Raw genomic sequence first — 16,031 nt, forward strand, 5'->3', positions numbered from 1 at the left:
TGTCGTATCCACTGATGCCACGCGACCATAGATACCCACGTGGGGCGTTGAACATGCCAGAGCTTTCTACAAACAACGTATATAACAAAGGTGAAAGTGGCTCTCAATGAAGGTTTCCAAGGCGAACACGATAATGATACAGTCAATTCAGCCTCGTCCAATCTAATGCTGGTGCAGTTTGCCTGCCGCTCTTGGTACTCACATGGGTCAAAGGAACGAGGGAAGGTCTAGGAGAAATGCAGAAGTGAACAAACGCAACCTAAAGACAATCGGAGATACTAGCCTTCCGTGGGCGCATTGAAAGGGGAATGCAGTCGCAGCAAGATTCCTCACAAGGCGTTCACATTGTTCCAGTGAGAGTGGATCGTTGAACATGACCGCGCCTGAAAGCTCAAGTAATGAGTAAGAGCTTATCCAAAACACCTTACACTAGTACCGCGACACGCTTTTGAGTTGATCAAATCCAGAAGCTCCCGTGGACACCAGCGAAGAGCCTTGAGCCAACACGACTCCTCATCCTTGGTATCATTGGCGTCTATTTGCTGCGATAGATTAGGAGGGGGTGCTTCCTCGCTTTCAAGAGTCCCCAGGTAGCCCTTAATAAGGTCTCGCAACTCATTGTTCAGGAGTAGCTATGCAATGGTGATGAGCCCGCAACACCACACAAGTGTCTAAACATACCTTATCGCCCACAGTTGCAGGTATTCCATTGACGAAGACCTGTGCATACCCGCCACTAGCTTCATCCCCCATACATTCTGATTCCAACGAGGTCAACCTGGCCAATCCCTCGAAGCGCACACCCCACCGGTCAAACGCTGACCGTACTTCGTCGACACTCGCCAAGCGCAAAGCTTCATGGCGCGTGAGTAGAATAGGCACAGCAGGAGACAGTTCCAAAACGTCGACGCCCCCGGTTCCCTCGCAGTGCCGAAGGAAACCAGAGCAAATCTCCCTCAGAAAGCGCTCGACTCGGACGCGTTCATCCGCAGCGTGTTGATCAATCAGGATTAGGGTTGAACCACCCGCTGGACACTTATCTAGGGATTTTCCATTCTCCTGATGCGCAGAATAGTCTAGATCAACTAAACAAGCAATGAACTTGCGGTCAACCTGGTTGATGACCTGTGCCTTCAAAAGGTCTGCTTTGTGAAACCTGGTCCGTGCATGTTCGGAGCTTAATGATCCTGACTGAGGATATAGTGTCCCAAAAGTGTGGGCGCAACACGAATGATTACTGGAGTAAATAGAAGAATAGCCATGATCAACGGAAGTTTGATTGGCAAAGAGCGGCAAAGAGGGAATTTTTGGTTCCGTGGTAGCATATGATTCGTTCGCCTTAGATAGTGAAAAGTTAAATTATGCCAATCTCAAACATTTCTGAACATACACAGAGAGCTTCCTGTAGCCAATCGGGCATACTATCAAGAGCAGGATCGGAACATGCACCATGACTAGGATATTTGCTTTTCTTCAGAAGACGGGGAATTCGTGAAATACGGCTCATGCTAGCCGTGTTCATTGGATCAATCTTGTGGCGCGAGTTTTGAGAATATGAATTTCCAGTACGAGCGTCCACAATGAACGTTTCACCCGTGGCAGGATCTTTCCAAACGGTCGTTCTTTGCGGGATTTCTTCGGAGATGTCTCCCTTTTGATCACGATTAGCTGAGTATCAAAGGGTATGCTCGAATACTGCTTACTGGATGAATGAACGCCGCCGGTGCTTCCTTCGGCTCTGCCTTCCCAGTAGCCGGCGGCTGGGGAACATTGTTTTTGGTCATGCTATTTGGAATCATTGTGACTTTTCGCTTCTTTGGCGGGGAAGCACGGCCTTCTTCAGCCGCACGTTTACCGGATGCGAAACCATGCCTAACCAAAAACGAATCTATCACAGAAGAGAGGAAAGATGTCACGACATTCTTATGCTATACCAGATTCAGATCTTCCGGCAGCCTGTCGTGGTCAATGAATTGCATACCTCAATCTGAACTACGGATTTCGCTGGTTCAAGGCAGTTATCAATATGTCGAGTTGGTATGACCAAATTTAGAACATAAATAGGTTTCTTCTCGCCTTTGCGTGGCGAACGGCGCACGGCTGGAACTGAATTTGAAACAAGATCTTGAACAGTGGAGCAGAAGAACTTACATGATCGCAGACTCGTTTCCCCTCCTTCATCATATGCCTGCAGTGCATAAGAAAAGCGGAGATAATCGGATATGCAACTCACATGCTTTACGAACGTACTAGTCAAGAATTTACTGTCAATTACGCGATGGAGGTCGCAGAACGATATCGGATGTTTGTTAATGTCTTGAGTAACAAACTCAGCAAACACTGCAATCATGCTCGCTTCATACTCACACAAATATTGATAAACCTATTGTGTCGTCAGGAATGTCGAAAACTGCCACGCAAACTGGTAATCTCACCTTCGAACGTGCTCCGACAAGAGATATAAACCCCTCCACTTTCAGATCCCCAGATGTAGTATTAATCTCTTCTACATGCTATACCGTCGATCATAAGTGATTGACGCTGAGTTCGAATCTATCTTCTCACCTCAGTCAGTGCGCGACCATACATGTGTCGAAATGCAGCCAAGATTGAACGAGTCTGTCAATGCCAGCATGAAACGACATGTCATGCATGTTAAGAGATTTACAAACCTTTGGAACCCGAAGCACGTGTCCTTTGCTCGAGACATTGTCTTTTGATTTACTGTCATCTTGGAGGGTGAACGACACCTCGGGAAACATGAGAGCGTATGCCTCAAGCTCTTGCTTGATTGTATCTACCGTCTTAGCTGGAGAAGGATGAGATTGACGACGAATAGGAAGCTATGCGTATGTGTCATGAGAGTAGATTCTATGCGTGACACTGAATGACTTGGCTCACACTAAAGAATGCATCTCTAACGCATACGACAGTTCCTGCAGACTCTCTTCGCCACCGAATCGATGGTCCTGAGTACAAGGGCTTTCCACCCTGAAACACCAGTTGAGCAGTCTTCGCACAAGAAGTCCATGTACAAACCTTGAGGATGGCCGACCAGCTTTCCTGAGACAAAGACGTCCGTGACGATATTTCCAAGCAGCACAATTCAGCCATTGATAATAGAGCTATGGAAAGTCTCAGCGGCATTGGATAGATTATGGAATAACACAAGACCTTCTCCGCGAAAGCCAAATGTCGAAACCGAATCTAGGGATGCTGGGGTGTATGCTTTGGATGTATCTGCGGTTACTAGCTGAGCGACGCGTCTCATAATCATTTCACAAATACGACTCACTGTATCTTCCTTCCTCCGATCCCTTGCCAATCATACTCAAACCACCTTTGTTGATTCCAGCACCGTCATCTCGCACCCAACAGCTCCATTCTTCGCAATTGACGCCCATATCCACCTGAGATGCTCCTGCATCGAGGGAGTTCTGCAGCAGCTCTGAAACTATTTGTGGTAGGGACGTAAGGAGTTGTGCAGAACGGAGCTTTGCACGGGTCTCCACAGAGAGCTGGTTCAGTGATTTTTCGCACGACATGATAGGAAGGTGGAACCAATAATTGCTCTATGAATGACGCATTTTATTGAGGAGCAGTATTGTATCCAAGATGACGAACAACCATAAAACACGTGATGAAACTGGGCGTTGTTTGGCAAAAGCTTTAGAACCAAATACACAAATGTGGCAAATTTAATTATTGGCCTGACAGAACTTCGAAAAGTTCGAAGCCCACAACCTAAGTCTTTCCGCAAGCTTTGAACTACTACAATTCTTCCAAATGGTATGGCAGACCATCCAAGTGTCCGAATATCCGACTAGAATAAATATCTTCACATCCTGAACACGCCAAATCCTTTGCCATCACCGTCCCATGTGGTTGAACCAACTGACCCCCTTCCACGCGACGTAGGGCGCTTCCGTGCTGCTAGCGCGAGCCCAAGACCAACCACATCCCGTGTGTCCGTAGGCTTGATAATACCATCGTCCCATAATCGAGCGGTGGAGTAAAGCGCTGTCGACTGTGCTTCAATATCCGCTTTCAGCGATGAGTGCTGACTCGGGTCTCTGCAATTGATGCTCAGCCCGTAGAAGGGAATGAAAACTCGTGCGAAGGAACTGACTTAGAGACCGTAGTCATGACTTGCGACAGCTGACCAGAGCCCATGACCGATACCTTCGCATTCTGACACAGCTATTATTACGAGGAATTGGTTTTCGAGAAGGTCGTGAACTTACGGGCCACATCCATAGGAACCGTGGGGAGTACTAGATCGAAAAGCGCGAATGAGCCAACGCCATTGCTAAATGGGGTTACTTTAACTTACAGCGCGCCCAGCCATTCCTAAAGAGGGACATTAATACGTCAATCCCAGAGACGATCCTCAATGGAGTATACATTACCATAATTGCCAGCTCCAAAGCTCCCTCCGACGATGACGGTTAACTTCGGAACATCGGCACACGCAACTGCTCGAACCATTTTTGCGCCATCCTTCGCTATTCCTCCTCTCTCAGCCTTCGAACCTACCATGTAACCTAAGAGGGGTAGGTCAGATGATCTAGCAGCTGGAACTACGGCACCACTCGCCAGTAACGTTGACCAAGAACAAAAGTGGAATTTGACGTTGTGAGCATAGTTGGATGAAGTGGGTAGCCTTCAAGGCCGATGGCGAGAAGAGAATGCCGTTGTTGGCAACGATGCCGACTTCATATCCATGTACATGGGCAAAGCCCTGAACTCTGTAAGGAAATGTTGGCCGAGAATGAGGAAAATTAATACCGTAATCATGGTCGGACCATATTCCTTCTTGAATTCTCTAAAACGGCTACCATCTACTATCCGAGCAATCACGTCTCTCATATCGAAAGCCTGACGTGAATCAGTGCCAACAATACCGTGTAGTTCCGAAGCGGGATACACAGGGTCCTCTGACACTGCTGAGGGCTAATGTTTCGCGTCAATGAAAATGACAACTAAATTTGCGTCATGACGTACACCACTTGCTCTCCACCCTCCTGCACCGAGATCGCCGACCATACCCCTTGCAATATCAATAGCATGTTCGTCATCTCGCGCGAGGTGATCAGTCACACCGCTTTCGCTCGAGTGCATCAGTCCACCGCCAAGAGTCTCTTCATCGACTTCTTCCCCTGTGGCAGCCTTGACCAGGGGTGGTCCTGCTAGGAAGATACGCCCCTGCTCCGCCACAATAATATTCTCATCAGCCATTGCGGGAACATATGCGCCACCTGGACCATAGTAAGACAGATCCAGTGTTTGGGAGTCATTACGCACCCGCAACAGATATACCATGCACTAGTGCAATCTGTGGCAAGCCCAGAGCAGACATTTGAGCCTGATAAGCGGGTGAACATCACATGGCGTACAACACACGTATGGTTAGATCAATACCATGTTGTAGAATATGCGACCGAAGTGCTCTTTATCGGGGAACACCTAGAACGTTGGTCACGACCACGCACATGCAGACCTCCATTCCACAGACTTACATTGGCCTGGTGAGGTAGTGCCGCACCCCCTGATTCGACTGTCTCGAAAATATTGCCGTTGGTAAGCAACGTAGCAGAAAAATCAACAACATACCAACGTAGACACATGGAAGTCCGTGTTCCCGTGCGATCTCCTGCGCTCGCAAATGCTTCTTGACCTGAAGAATTATGAACATGTGAATTTTGCAAGTAGCTTGTGCTAGTTTCTGCTCACAGTTAGAGGATAGTATGACCCTCCCTTAACGGTCGCATCATTCACCACAATCATGCACTCCCGCCCTGATATTCTACCGATGCCTGTTATCATCCCGGCACCGGGAATATGCTCCCCTGGGTAAACTTCATGCGCTGCCAGTGATGACAGCTCCAAGAACGGGGTATATGGGTCCAGTAGCAACGACAAACTAACCATGTTCAGCGACAAGTGCCACAAAGTTCAGAGTCCAGAAAGTGCGATTGTGAAGTGAGCTCACTGACCGTTCCCTCGGTAGTTTCTTTCCCCTGCTCCGCATGCGCTCTGCAGCCTTCGGACCTCCACCCTGTCTCGCATGCTCCAACTTAGCCTCCAAATCCGCAACTAGTAAGTTCATAGCATCTGCTTTCTCGCGAAACTCGGGCGAGGCAGGTGAGACTAGCGAAGGGAGTACCGAAGCATGATACCTCCGGCAACGTCGTGCAGACGCGAGCGTTGACCGCGCTGCACGCTGGAGGACAGTCTGCATGATAGTAAACAATTCAACGAGATGCCGTAGTCAAGACAAGAACAGTAGCAGAGGTTCACAGGATGATAAGAACGCTCGGGGTCGGTCGCTTCATGGGTGTTCAACGCGGCCGGAACTAAGATGGATCATTCAAGTTAGCCGTCGGGGACCCACACTTTCACGTAAATAGATCTGCAGTACTTGGCGATGTCGATCACCAGGACTATGTATATGTCGTACGAGTAAAGCAGTAACTACAGATAACTACAGTCACTAGAGATGCGAACAGGGTATCCTTCCAGGTTTAAATCTATATTACCAAACCCAACTAGAAATCCTTCCACTCGCCCCAATCGTCGTTGGATTTCGGAGCAGATACAGGTGTCTTCGACGTACCTGGCGGCTGACTCAGGCTCGTACGTCCATCGGAATACTCGCCGAAAAAATCATCCGTGTCATCTTGATAGAGAGCCGACGTCTCCCCCTCGTTATGCATGGCCAGGGCACCATACCCTGAGCTCTGTGGCCCTGATCCGAGCCTGTCTTTAACTGTCCCCACAACGCCTCCGACATGATCGGCAACATCAACACCCAGCTGAGTTTTGGACCATTCATTTGCCGAATAGCCTGCAAGCTGTGCCCGACGTTGCGCCTCGGACATGTACCCGCGGACGGTGGCATGCAAGTTTGGATCCAAAGCACGCTCCATTCCAGGCTGAATGACACTTTCATTTACAACACGTGATGCACCAGCGACGACTGCAGAGACAAGGGACCAGCCCTTACTTAGGGCGGCCCCAGGATTATCCTGGAAGTCTTGAAGCGAAGGGGTTGCGGTGGATGAAAGACCGAATGATGGGTGTTGAGAGGTTTGAGGCGAAGGCGTGTTTCCAAAACCTTGATAACGACCGCCTTGGGACGGGGGTAAATCTGCAGGGCGAGTGGCGTTTGCTTGACCGAGGGATGTGAAAAAAGACTCGTTGGCAGATTTTTGATCCATAGTGGTTTGATCAGGAGAAGGTTGCGGCGAACTTCCGGAGGACGGGGATGTAAGGTGGTTACGCGCCAAGGCACGCGACTTGCGCAAACCTTGCGCAGAGGACGGACGTCCTGGAGAGCTCGTCCGACTGCCAGAGTTTGGTGTATCTACTGGTGGTGCAGATGGAGACCAAGACCTTCCGGCTAGGGCCGCGTCCAACTGGAGAATTCAGTTAGAGATTAAAGATACGACGTTCGGCATACCTTCTCCCGATATTGCGAAGCTGCCCAACAATGGTAGGTGGTGTAGGCACTGGTACCTTGCTTATATCCGCCTTGATCTGCTGGTGTGTATGACTCGACGAATTGTCTGAAAGGAGCATTCCCGCCAAGCTTGGGAGGAAGTGAGCGAGGACTGTAAACTCAGCCCATGATTACCCACCTGCATACGCTTGATCTGATCGGGCTGCCAAGTATCCATTGAAACTGATCTCACGAAGCTATTGTCGCGTGAGATTTGGTTGTCGGAGAATGTGCACATAGGTTTGTAAATTCACCTGATGTGCACTCCGAACCCTCTGTGTAAACCTGCGCATTCCAAGCACAGAAATATCGCAAAACTAACTTTCGGAGGATGAATGAGGAACGTAAGGGGATGTGACACGTGTAATCACCTGAGGCCCATTGTGGATTTGGATTATCGCAGTCTACACAAATCTTGTTCTTGAGGTCATCGCGCTTTATGAGTTCTTGAAGGATCTTTTTTGCTGCGACTTGATCCATGGTTGTCGATGTCAAAAGTTAGTTTGGATGTTGCTCGTTGGGCTTTGGAGCGTGTGAACTATTTCCAAATTTAATCAAATAATATTGTAAACCCATGTAGTTGAAGACTCATTGTAATATCTTTACGTGCATTATTTCAATTCTATCATGACACGGTAAGTTCATTTTACTCGCTACTATATTATATTATTTTTTTCTGATTGACTTGTAATAATTAGTTACCCACGGAATTTCGGCATTCCCAGGGTGATGAGAGACAGTTTGTTATCTGATAACTAATTTGAGGGTAAACTTTGAGTTTGTTCGGTTGCCACATGTGGGCCAGTGAGGTTTGGATGAGTGGATCAAGATGAATTTTGAAGGTTGTAAGTAATTACGGCTTTGCATAGCATTGGATGAAAGTATTTGATCAGTTGGTTGTAAGGTAAATTGTAGAAGATCTGCGTCCTATGCAACGTGCCTCAAGCTAAACTAATCAAGGCAGCAACGTTATCCTCGTACATCCAAGCCGTCACTGTTCTTCAGAGGTCACTGACTGCAGTACTAAGACTCTTTTATAGTCTTCCTATCAGATATAAGACGCCTTACAAGCGTTTATTTGAGTCCAGGCAGTTGAGAGAACAAACCTAGGTGCGCTCTATCCTAACCTATTCTTGTTATACGCACGCCGACAAAAATGACCACCTTGTCTGACATTACCTCGCAGGCTCGTCTCTACAACATCATCCGCAACCTTCCCGACGTGAGAACTTATCTTATCTGATTCCCAACTGCTGTAAATCCTGTATCACGAACCGAGTCTAAAGTCTGGGCATAACCAACCCGATTTCAAACAACTACCCTTCCCCTTCCCCTATACCGCACCACCTCCTTTCCCCTTCTTTTTCGCAAACTTTCATGATTCACAAGACAAATCACCGCCCCAGCATCGATCACCAAGCTCGCCAAGATTCTGATCCAGGTGTCGAGCAATGGGGACAATGGTGGGGCAGAAAGTCAGTCAATCACCTCTAACTCCTTCCGTTACTATTCCCTAAACCTTCAACAATAATACCAGGCATTATTCCCTCGAAGTAGTACAACAACCTTTGCGCGCCCGTATGTGCGGTTTTGGTGATAAAGTGCGCGAGCCGTCGCGCCTTTGTCTAACCATATCATAACATTTATTATCAGGATCGCAGGCCTCTCGCACCTGCAGCGGTCGCCAAAATGGTTCGTTCGAAGAGAAGATAACTCTATCGTGGACGTGGAGTATGTAAACATCTTTATTCTACCTTGTGCGCTTCTCATCATTTACTTCTCAGGGACATTGACTGTTCTTTTTTTCTGGTCACCGTCGACCTTTGGTCAGCTGACGGGAAGCGGGAGATGAATCTCGTGTTACATCCCTCGTCATCTTCGGACCGCTACGTCGCAGCGAACGCTCAAAAATCGCGGAAGCCTCGGAGTACCAATGCTCCCTCATCTCCCCACGATGAACAACATAGCCCGACGTCGTCTCATTCCACCCCAAATTCTGCTCACCAACATCCACGCCTACCAGTGGCATGTCACCTCATATCTGATAAATATTTTTTCCCACTGACTTTGTGCGTCAATACAGTCCACTATGAACCCGATGGTTCCGGGTCCGCCGTCGGGATACGCTAACCCAAGTTACCCTTATCCCCAGCAAGCACCGATCCCTGATAACATAACCTATGATGACCAAGATTCCTACGGCTCGCCATCCGAGTCCAACAGCGCATGGGGATATGCATCATCAGGAACCCCCCTAGATCGCTCGCATAATTTCAGCCAGCCTCACCCATCAATGTCGTCGTACAACCGCAACGGCATACGGAACGGCATGCCTGCGGCTGCCCCGGGTGAACCGTGGCAAGCACATCCCTCATATCGTACGGATTCTGATGCGGCCAACTATCGCAATTGGTCAGCCGCGGAACCATCTTATCCGGTAATTGTCAATTCACAGGCAAGCGTGTACGCTGCTCAAGAAGTGGACCCATCGATGAGACATCCTGAACACACCACTCAGCAACCTGAGACCGGTAGTTGGCCCCAACAACATGTTGCGGGTGAATCCTCGCCAAGATACGTCCAGGAGTCTTTTCAAGGTGCAGGCAATAGCTACGATCACCCCCATGTTTATGGCGCGCCATCACAGCCACCATATTATCAGAGTAATTATGCTCAAAGCTCCTCATCTTCTCCATCAACCACACATGCTCCATTACCCCGACATTCATACACACGCACTTTAGTAGGCCCGTTGTCGTCCAACGCATGCCGACTGCTCGACGAGCATCGGCAGCCAGGGATATTTTTCCTCTTCCAGGATCTATCCGTTCGGACGGAAGGTATGTTTTCATTACCGCCGGGGGTGTTCTTCTATCTGACGTTGTGACGCATCCTAGGAACCTTCCGGCTACGTTTACGTCTAATGAACGTTGGCGAGTAAGAACGTGCTATTATGTCTGAGATAACAGTAAAAACTGACATTAGCGTCTGCAGACTACCAGCACCAGAAGCAGGCGCAGTTAGAGTTCATACTAATGTTTCTCCGGTCCTTGCACAAACATTCACCGAACCCTTTGTCGTTTTCTCAGCCAAGCGCTTCCCAGGAGTTCCCGGTACGGTCTAAATTGCCGGTCTTACTTTATACAGAAAAGATTATAACCTCTTATGACATGATAGATACGACCGCGCTGTCAATCGCTTTTGGCAATCAAGGCCAGAAGTTACCACTGGTAAGATCCTTCCATACTCCGTATAGGTCGGAGGTTGACGAACTCTCCACGATCGCAGCGAAATCGTCACGGAACTAGCAAGCCTGGGCGTCGTCGACGGGATGCTGACTCCGACCCCTCTGACGAGTCGGAAGATAGTTGATGGGAGTCACGTAATATACTGCCTTTTGATGATCTGCGTGTTCAGAGAATGTATCACCCTCATCACTATTGCCTCCTCTACCCGCAATGTACTCCATAATGTACTCGGTGCCCCATATATTCTGAACTCATCATCTACCACCCATTGTCCAATTGCGTCAACGAAGATTTCCGCGTGGTCCAACGCTCGTGTAAGCGTATGGTCTGGATTGTATCAGGATAATTGAGATATATGCGGTCAAGCATTTCTCGCGGAAGTTTTCCACGAGTGAAAACTTCTTCAGAGTCGGGGTCCAGTTCCTGTGGCGCAGAGTTACGGTCTCCCACCGGCTGGATAGTCATTCCAGATCCCAGATGGCGCAGCACTCCTGACAATAAGTCCAGTAAAGCGCGATGGGGGCGCCAAACGTTCCAGGAAGGGGAAATTTGGTGTAGTACGTGTAAAGGATGGGCAAAATCATCCGAGGCTGGGCCCATTTCCAACGCGTCGCCGGATCTCTTAGTAGCTACTTTCGATTGATAAGCTCGGCGTTCGCTCCGGTGCATTGGCGACTGGGACGCTGGTTGACTAACGTCTGCGGGACTGATGTCGAAAGTGAGAGGCGAATCGGGAGACAAGTCTCTACCACGAAGTACAGCCTCGCTCTGGCGCTGATAAGGGAGTAACACTCGTTCGACTATCTCGAAGGCCCGCTCCGGTTCGCCCGCGCGGACCAGAGCAACCGCCAAATGATTCCAGTTATGTGAATCGAAGCTGAAACCTTGAGATCTCGCTTTTCCCCACATCTCGGCAATGGCGAAGTGTTCCCCAGCCGCAGAAAGTGCGTCGATATAAATGGATAGGGGAACGCAGAGAAGATTCGCCTGTCGTTTCATGGGGTCGGACGGGTTATCATCTTCTCCTTCGAAGAGAGAATCCGTCTTCAAGAAGCGTAATGCGAGTTGCCATAATTGCGGCCAAAGCCTACGGACGGCTTCAATGTCACCAGAACGACGATAGGCATCGAGGAGCACTGTCAAGCTACCCAGTGAAGGTTCTCCACCTGCATCCAACATAGACTGAAACAACCGCTCTACATGCTCCGGCCTATTGGTCTTTCGTATACGCAAGCATGAGTGGAGCGTAGACGTGCTCAAGCGCAGCTGCGCGAGTCTGTGGAGGCATCCACGGGCACTCCGAAGACTCACCAGCCATGATGGTCTTCAGAAAACCCTCTGCAATTTGGAGGCTTTCTTCGGTCTTCTCGTTACCATAAGCACGGAGGATGTGATGGAATGTGGCAGATGTGGGCTGAATGCCCCGCCCACACATGTCATCGTAAACAGCCTTTGCACTGCGTTTGTCGCCCAGCCGCAAATGACCAGCCATGATGACTGTCATCACGAAGGCGTCGACGCGGTCAGTTGTGTGCCAGTCTTCTGCGACTACCTGCATCTCGGCGAAAATCTTGTTGGCGATGTTCATGAATCCTGCATCGCAGGCTGACTGGATGATGAGAGTATACATTCGACCATTAGGCTTCACGCCCATGGACTCGAGCTTGCGAAAGATGCCGGAGACGACGTGAAATGGGGCGCCGATAAGGACGTAAGCCTTCAACAGAGTATTGTAGACTTCTACCGAGAGCCGAAGGCGAGGGGTTCGAGAGGATTTAAGGTAGTCGAAAATGCGCACTACCCCCGCCCAAGATCCAGCTTCCACATGTGCATTCATGAGAGAAGTAATCATCTTGCGGTCAGGAGTTATCCCTTCACGCAATGCACGTTTATATATGGCTTCAGCAGATACCGGGTCCCTCCTATGTGCGAGAAGGGATATGACGGTTGTGTACAAAACACGAGTGGGCATGATCTTGGCAGCGCGCATCTGGTCCAAAACAGCGGAGACGGACTCTACTTCTCCACGCATAGCGAAGCTTTTGAGGATGATGTTGTAGACATAGATATCCGGAACTATTCCAGCCTTCGACATAGCCTGGAGCCAGAAGTTGAGCCCATCGTAATCCGCACGCTCTGCGTGTGCATACACCAGGATGCTGTAGTGCACGATTGACGGCTTCGACGCGAGTCGCGGATTCGCCGGATCGGGGAAGAACTCGTGAAATAGTTCGACGACTTTGCGCACTCGTCCAGCAACTGCATATGCATGCATGAGCATGGCTTTATCATCCGATGCAATCCACCGCGCTGCGTTGAGTTGGGTATAGTACTCCTCGGCGCGGTCAAAGTCACCCTGATGTGCCGCAAGGAACATTCCGGTGGAAATGAAGAATTTGTGCTGGGCATCCGTCGAGTTTGATATGAGTCTGTAGAGTTCATTGGCGCGAATGAAGGAGTCGGCGCGGACAAGCAAGCGGACCACTTGTAATTGCAGGTCAATTTGTATTGATAGCTGCTGTGCTCGCATCTCTTTCAGCAATGCATACGCATCCTCTGCCAGAGCTTCCCAGCAACAGACGTCCAGCAGCAGGACTGCTATACGCTGCCGTGCCTCCCTATCCCAGTGCCGCCGATTTGCTAACAGAGATGCGCAATCCGGTATATTGGCCAAAATCGAGTAAATCGTATCTTGGAACGATGAGGACCCCACATCGGTGTCCCAATCCTGAGAACGAAGAGAAAGAGGCAAGAGATGCGCGCCAATGTCGGCCCACTCTGCAAGAACAAAATCTAGGACGTGCTCGCTGTCTTGATGAAGCGCCATTGACCGCACAAGGGTCCGATAAACATCCAACAATTCTCCTCTCCGTCGGTCAACAAGTACCTCCGACAACTCGCGGGCGGCGGACGGTTGCATGGTCCAGATCTCCTATAAATGCGTAGGCTTTTGCAACGAGTTTCAATCTCATCAGGTCTTCGCTTGAATGCTTCTCGAACTTGGACTCCAGCCGCTGATTCAGCGCGGCAAGTCGTGTGCCCCACTCCTGATAGTATGATACACCACTCTTGTGGTCACTGCCCGCCTCTATAGCAGTAGAGAGCTTTTGAGCAAAGTTCAAGACGTCTAACGGTTCCAGGTATTGGTGATCGTCAGAGTCAATGAGCGTCTGGTAAGTATTCCATGCGTCATCCGGGTTAAATGGGTGGTTTTCTGGCAGGAGGGACAGGAAGTGGTTCAAAGGAGAGGGTGGAACCTCGAATGTTTGAGGGGCCAATGAGGACATCAAAGTCGTCGAGAGAGGATTTAATCGTGAAGAATTTGAACACGACGGGAGAGATGAAGAATAGCGCCGAACATTTGGAGGACTTGCAGAACGCTTCAATGATTGCGGTCGACGGGGCACCGTGTCACTGATCATGAACATACGATTTCGTCCTGTAGTGGTTCCGCTGTCAATCTCAAATTTACTATTGAAAGAATAACACGCACTCGGACACCATACGGAGTGTCTCATGACGCAACATGAATCATGTGTTGTTCCCAAGAGCCATTCGGCACACTCGGCACACTGAGCATATTCCACATCCTGCAGTTCTACGGCTTTCTCCTTGCCTTTCCACTGTCTCGCGGTCGGGGTAAAAAAGTCGCGTAGTATAGGACGGCGTATAGACCGACCCATGTGTTCAAAAGAAGGCCTAAGAGCAGAGGCACGTCCAGCGGGTGTACGCAGCAGAAAACTGTTTACTACAGCTGCTGCTAAAGGCTCGATCATGGGCACCCGCACCTGGGTCCTGGAGTGCCGTCGAAGCAATCTTCAAACTCGAATCTGCTGTAAGTAAAGATATTCCTGCAAGTTTGAGTTAAACTTGTATAACTCACGCGTAACAAAACCAATGATAGCACCAGTATAGTAATGCTGGTGGCTTTCCTCGCTATGCAAATTAGTGACCAAAGGACCAGGTATGTTTGGCCTTATTTGGCCGATTTACTCGAACCTTGTATGCCGCCAAATACCCGGCGAATGTACCTCAAGCTATCTTAGTACTTAGGGGAAGAGCAGCGCATGCTCTCGTTCGTTCCTTCTTGCCACAGTTTCCTTTACAAAACAGCCGACGGCAAGACTTATCTTCATTGACGGGCCAACCGAGACCCGGAAGAGTCTTCTCGGATATTCGAGCGCTGAGAACTGCGCCTCATCTTGATTCGCCAACGTGCTACCGGCACCGTGCTGTTCATTTCCAGCAAATTGTATATATCTTCGGTTACAGAATGAACGGATTGATACTTGCCATGATAGCACACTTGCATCCGCATCGCCGAGCCGAGGGTTGAGTTTGATCTAGCAATAAAACTCCATGTGACACCCGTGCGTTTATTTACGGTTATTCTCGTGTACCCCTCATCCGTTTTCAACGCGAAGAGGTCTTTTTCCAAACCCATATCTGACCACCTTCGCGAAACCGCTCGGATCGCTCTTCGATATCATTTTTGTTTTTATACCTTTCATTTCTCAACATGGCAGATGACGCTGCACCCCGGGTCCCGCCTACCCACGAGATTATCATTGTTCCCCCTGCAGGGCACGAAGGCCGCCATGACCTCCTTCAGCAGTGCATCCAAGTTAGGATTGCCGTTTTCGTCACAGAACAAGGATTTCCTTTGGAAGTTGAAGTCGATGAGTACGTTATCTGTTTCAGATAATGACCACCTGCTTCAAACGCCCTCATCCTTTTGGTGAAACACAGACATGATCCGACTGCGACGCATTGGTTATTAAGACTTTTACCCTCTCTCGAGCCTATAGGGACAATCCGCGCCCACAAAGTGGAACACGCAGGTGGCTCGTATTACAAACTTGCACGCCTCGTCGTTTTGAAGGAATACCGGCATTATAAATTCGGGCGTAGTCTCGTGCTTGCGTTGCATAATTGGGCCAAGGATAACGCCAGATACTCAGGGGTAGTTGACTTCGTCAACATAGTTTGTTACTCCCAAGCAGTTCGTTCAGACTCGCCTGGCGCTGTAGCGTTCTATCGCAAGTACGACGTCATCAATAACACTCGTTGATAACTACTCACTTTCGGTTATCTTAGGTTGGGTTATGAAGAAGAGGTAACGGTGATTTCCGCAAGACCCTAATGACGTTGCTCATCCTATCTGTCAAAACTTAACGTATCAGGGCGATCTGTTCGATGAAGACGGTGAACCCCATCAGAAGATGGTGGTTCGATTATCATTATCGGAGTAATTGATTACATTGTTCGTGTACTCCTGATGT

General features: G+C 49.2%; 6 protein-coding genes across 6 annotated transcripts; 2 read left to right on the forward strand and 4 right to left on the reverse strand.

Moving 5' to 3' along the window:
• Window positions 1-3: 3 nt before the first annotated feature.
• Window positions 4-3,629, reverse strand: EDB91DRAFT_1216091 (uncharacterized protein). The gene is made up of 17 exons (XM_041320828.1): window positions 3,296-3,629; window positions 3,175-3,240; window positions 3,040-3,125; window positions 2,902-2,991; window positions 2,673-2,843; window positions 2,566-2,619; window positions 2,436-2,513; window positions 2,368-2,383; window positions 2,234-2,316; window positions 2,152-2,188; window positions 1,982-2,100; window positions 1,704-1,928; window positions 1,391-1,651; window positions 682-1,338; window positions 437-632; window positions 284-383; window positions 4-227 (listed from the first exon to the last, which is right to left on the reverse strand). Exons 1-17 carry the CDS (start codon window positions 3,543-3,545, stop codon window positions 143-145), a joined length of 2,574 nt encoding a protein of 857 aa, XP_041182615.1. The 5' UTR covers window positions 3,546-3,629; the 3' UTR covers window positions 4-142.
• A 21-nt stretch (window positions 3,630-3,650) lies between these two features.
• On the reverse strand, window positions 3,651-5,924 carry EDB91DRAFT_1103081 (carboxyl transferase). Its single transcript, XM_041317320.1, has 13 exons — window positions 5,734-5,924; window positions 5,614-5,677; window positions 5,520-5,557; window positions 5,422-5,466; window positions 5,305-5,365; window positions 5,005-5,258; window positions 4,789-4,953; window positions 4,597-4,741; window positions 4,410-4,544; window positions 4,334-4,350; window positions 4,245-4,274; window positions 4,130-4,191; window positions 3,651-4,073 (listed from the first exon to the last, which is right to left on the reverse strand). Exons 1-13 carry the CDS (start codon window positions 5,824-5,826, stop codon window positions 3,839-3,841), a joined length of 1,344 nt encoding a protein of 447 aa, XP_041182616.1. The 5' UTR covers window positions 5,827-5,924; the 3' UTR covers window positions 3,651-3,838.
• A 470-nt stretch (window positions 5,925-6,394) lies between these two features.
• Window positions 6,395-8,011, reverse strand: EDB91DRAFT_522727 (uncharacterized protein). Its single transcript, XM_041327570.1, has 5 exons — window positions 7,873-8,011; window positions 7,756-7,822; window positions 7,641-7,698; window positions 7,463-7,591; window positions 6,395-7,418 (listed from the first exon to the last, which is right to left on the reverse strand). The coding sequence occupies exons 1-5, from the start codon at window positions 7,979-7,981 to the stop codon at window positions 6,549-6,551; spliced, it is 1,233 nt and encodes a 410-aa protein (XP_041182617.1). The 5' UTR covers window positions 7,982-8,011; the 3' UTR covers window positions 6,395-6,548.
• Window positions 8,012-8,878: 867 nt separating this feature from the next.
• Window positions 8,879-10,873, forward strand: EDB91DRAFT_1243291 (velvet factor-domain-containing protein; the record flags this gene model as incomplete). The annotated part of the gene is made up of 9 exons (XM_041322275.1): window positions 8,879-8,976; window positions 9,039-9,094; window positions 9,163-9,232; window positions 9,286-9,523; window positions 9,585-10,341; window positions 10,399-10,438; window positions 10,496-10,614; window positions 10,679-10,731; window positions 10,790-10,873. The coding sequence occupies 9 exons, from the start codon at window positions 8,879-8,881 to the stop codon at window positions 10,871-10,873; spliced, it is 1,515 nt and encodes a 504-aa protein (XP_041182618.1).
• A 134-nt stretch (window positions 10,874-11,007) lies between these two features.
• Window positions 11,008-15,193, reverse strand: EDB91DRAFT_1077902 (uncharacterized protein; the record flags this gene model as incomplete). The annotated part of the gene is made up of 6 exons (XM_041314969.1): window positions 11,008-11,915; window positions 12,061-13,527; window positions 13,637-14,188; window positions 14,243-14,448; window positions 14,538-14,600; window positions 14,898-15,193. The coding sequence occupies 6 exons, from the start codon at window positions 15,191-15,193 to the stop codon at window positions 11,008-11,010; spliced, it is 3,492 nt and encodes a 1,163-aa protein (XP_041182619.1).
• Window positions 15,045-16,001, forward strand: EDB91DRAFT_1343572 (acyl-CoA N-acyltransferase; the record flags this gene model as incomplete). Its single annotated transcript, XM_041325783.1, has 4 exons — window positions 15,045-15,432; window positions 15,499-15,792; window positions 15,847-15,865; window positions 15,933-16,001. The coding sequence occupies exons 1-4, from the start codon at window positions 15,269-15,271 to the stop codon at window positions 15,999-16,001; spliced, it is 546 nt and encodes a 181-aa protein (XP_041182620.1). The 5' UTR covers window positions 15,045-15,268.
• Between the last annotated feature and the right edge of the window lie 30 nt (window positions 16,002-16,031).

Source organism: Suillus paluster (genome assembly GCF_016628075.1).
Source record: "Suillus paluster strain FC165 chromosome Unknown EDB91scaffold_4, whole genome shotgun sequence".
In the NCBI taxonomy this organism is placed as follows: Eukaryota; Fungi; Basidiomycota; class Agaricomycetes; order Boletales; family Suillaceae; genus Suillus; species Suillus paluster.

Bases quoted from the DNA above. Each gene is read 5' to 3' on its own strand.
- EDB91DRAFT_1216091 (XM_041320828.1), bottom strand. From the start codon at position 3,545: ATGTCGTGCGAAAAATCACTGAACCAGCTCTCTGTGGAGACCCGTGCA. The intron at 2,992-3,039 runs GTTTGTACATGG...CTGGTGTTTCAG, and splicing joins GCTGGTCGGCCATCCTCAAG to GGTGGAAAGCCCTTGTACTC. The intron at 1,652-1,703 runs GTAAGCAGTATT...CGTGATCAAAAG, and splicing joins CGGCGGCGTTCATTCATCCA to GGAGACATCTCCGAAGAAAT.
- EDB91DRAFT_1103081 (XM_041317320.1), bottom strand. From the start codon at position 5,826: ATGATAACAGGCATCGGTAGAATATCAGGGCGGGAGTGCATGATTGTG. The intron at 5,558-5,613 runs GTATGTTGTTGA...TTTTCGAGACAG, and splicing joins ACTTCCATGTGTCTACGTTG to TCGAATCAGGGGGTGCGGCA. The intron at 4,742-4,788 runs GTATTAATTTTC...TACAGAGTTCAG, and splicing joins ATGGTCCGACCATGATTACG to GGCTTTGCCCATGTACATGG.
- EDB91DRAFT_522727 (XM_041327570.1), bottom strand. From the start codon at position 7,981: ATGGATCAAGTCGCAGCAAAAAAGATCCTTCAAGAACTCATAAAGCGC. The intron at 7,823-7,872 runs GTGATTACACGT...ATCCTCCGAAAG, and splicing joins AAATCCACAATGGGCCTCAG to TTAGTTTTGCGATATTTCTG. The intron at 7,699-7,755 runs GTGAATTTACAA...ACGCGACAATAG, and splicing joins GGGTTCGGAGTGCACATCAG to CTTCGTGAGATCAGTTTCAA.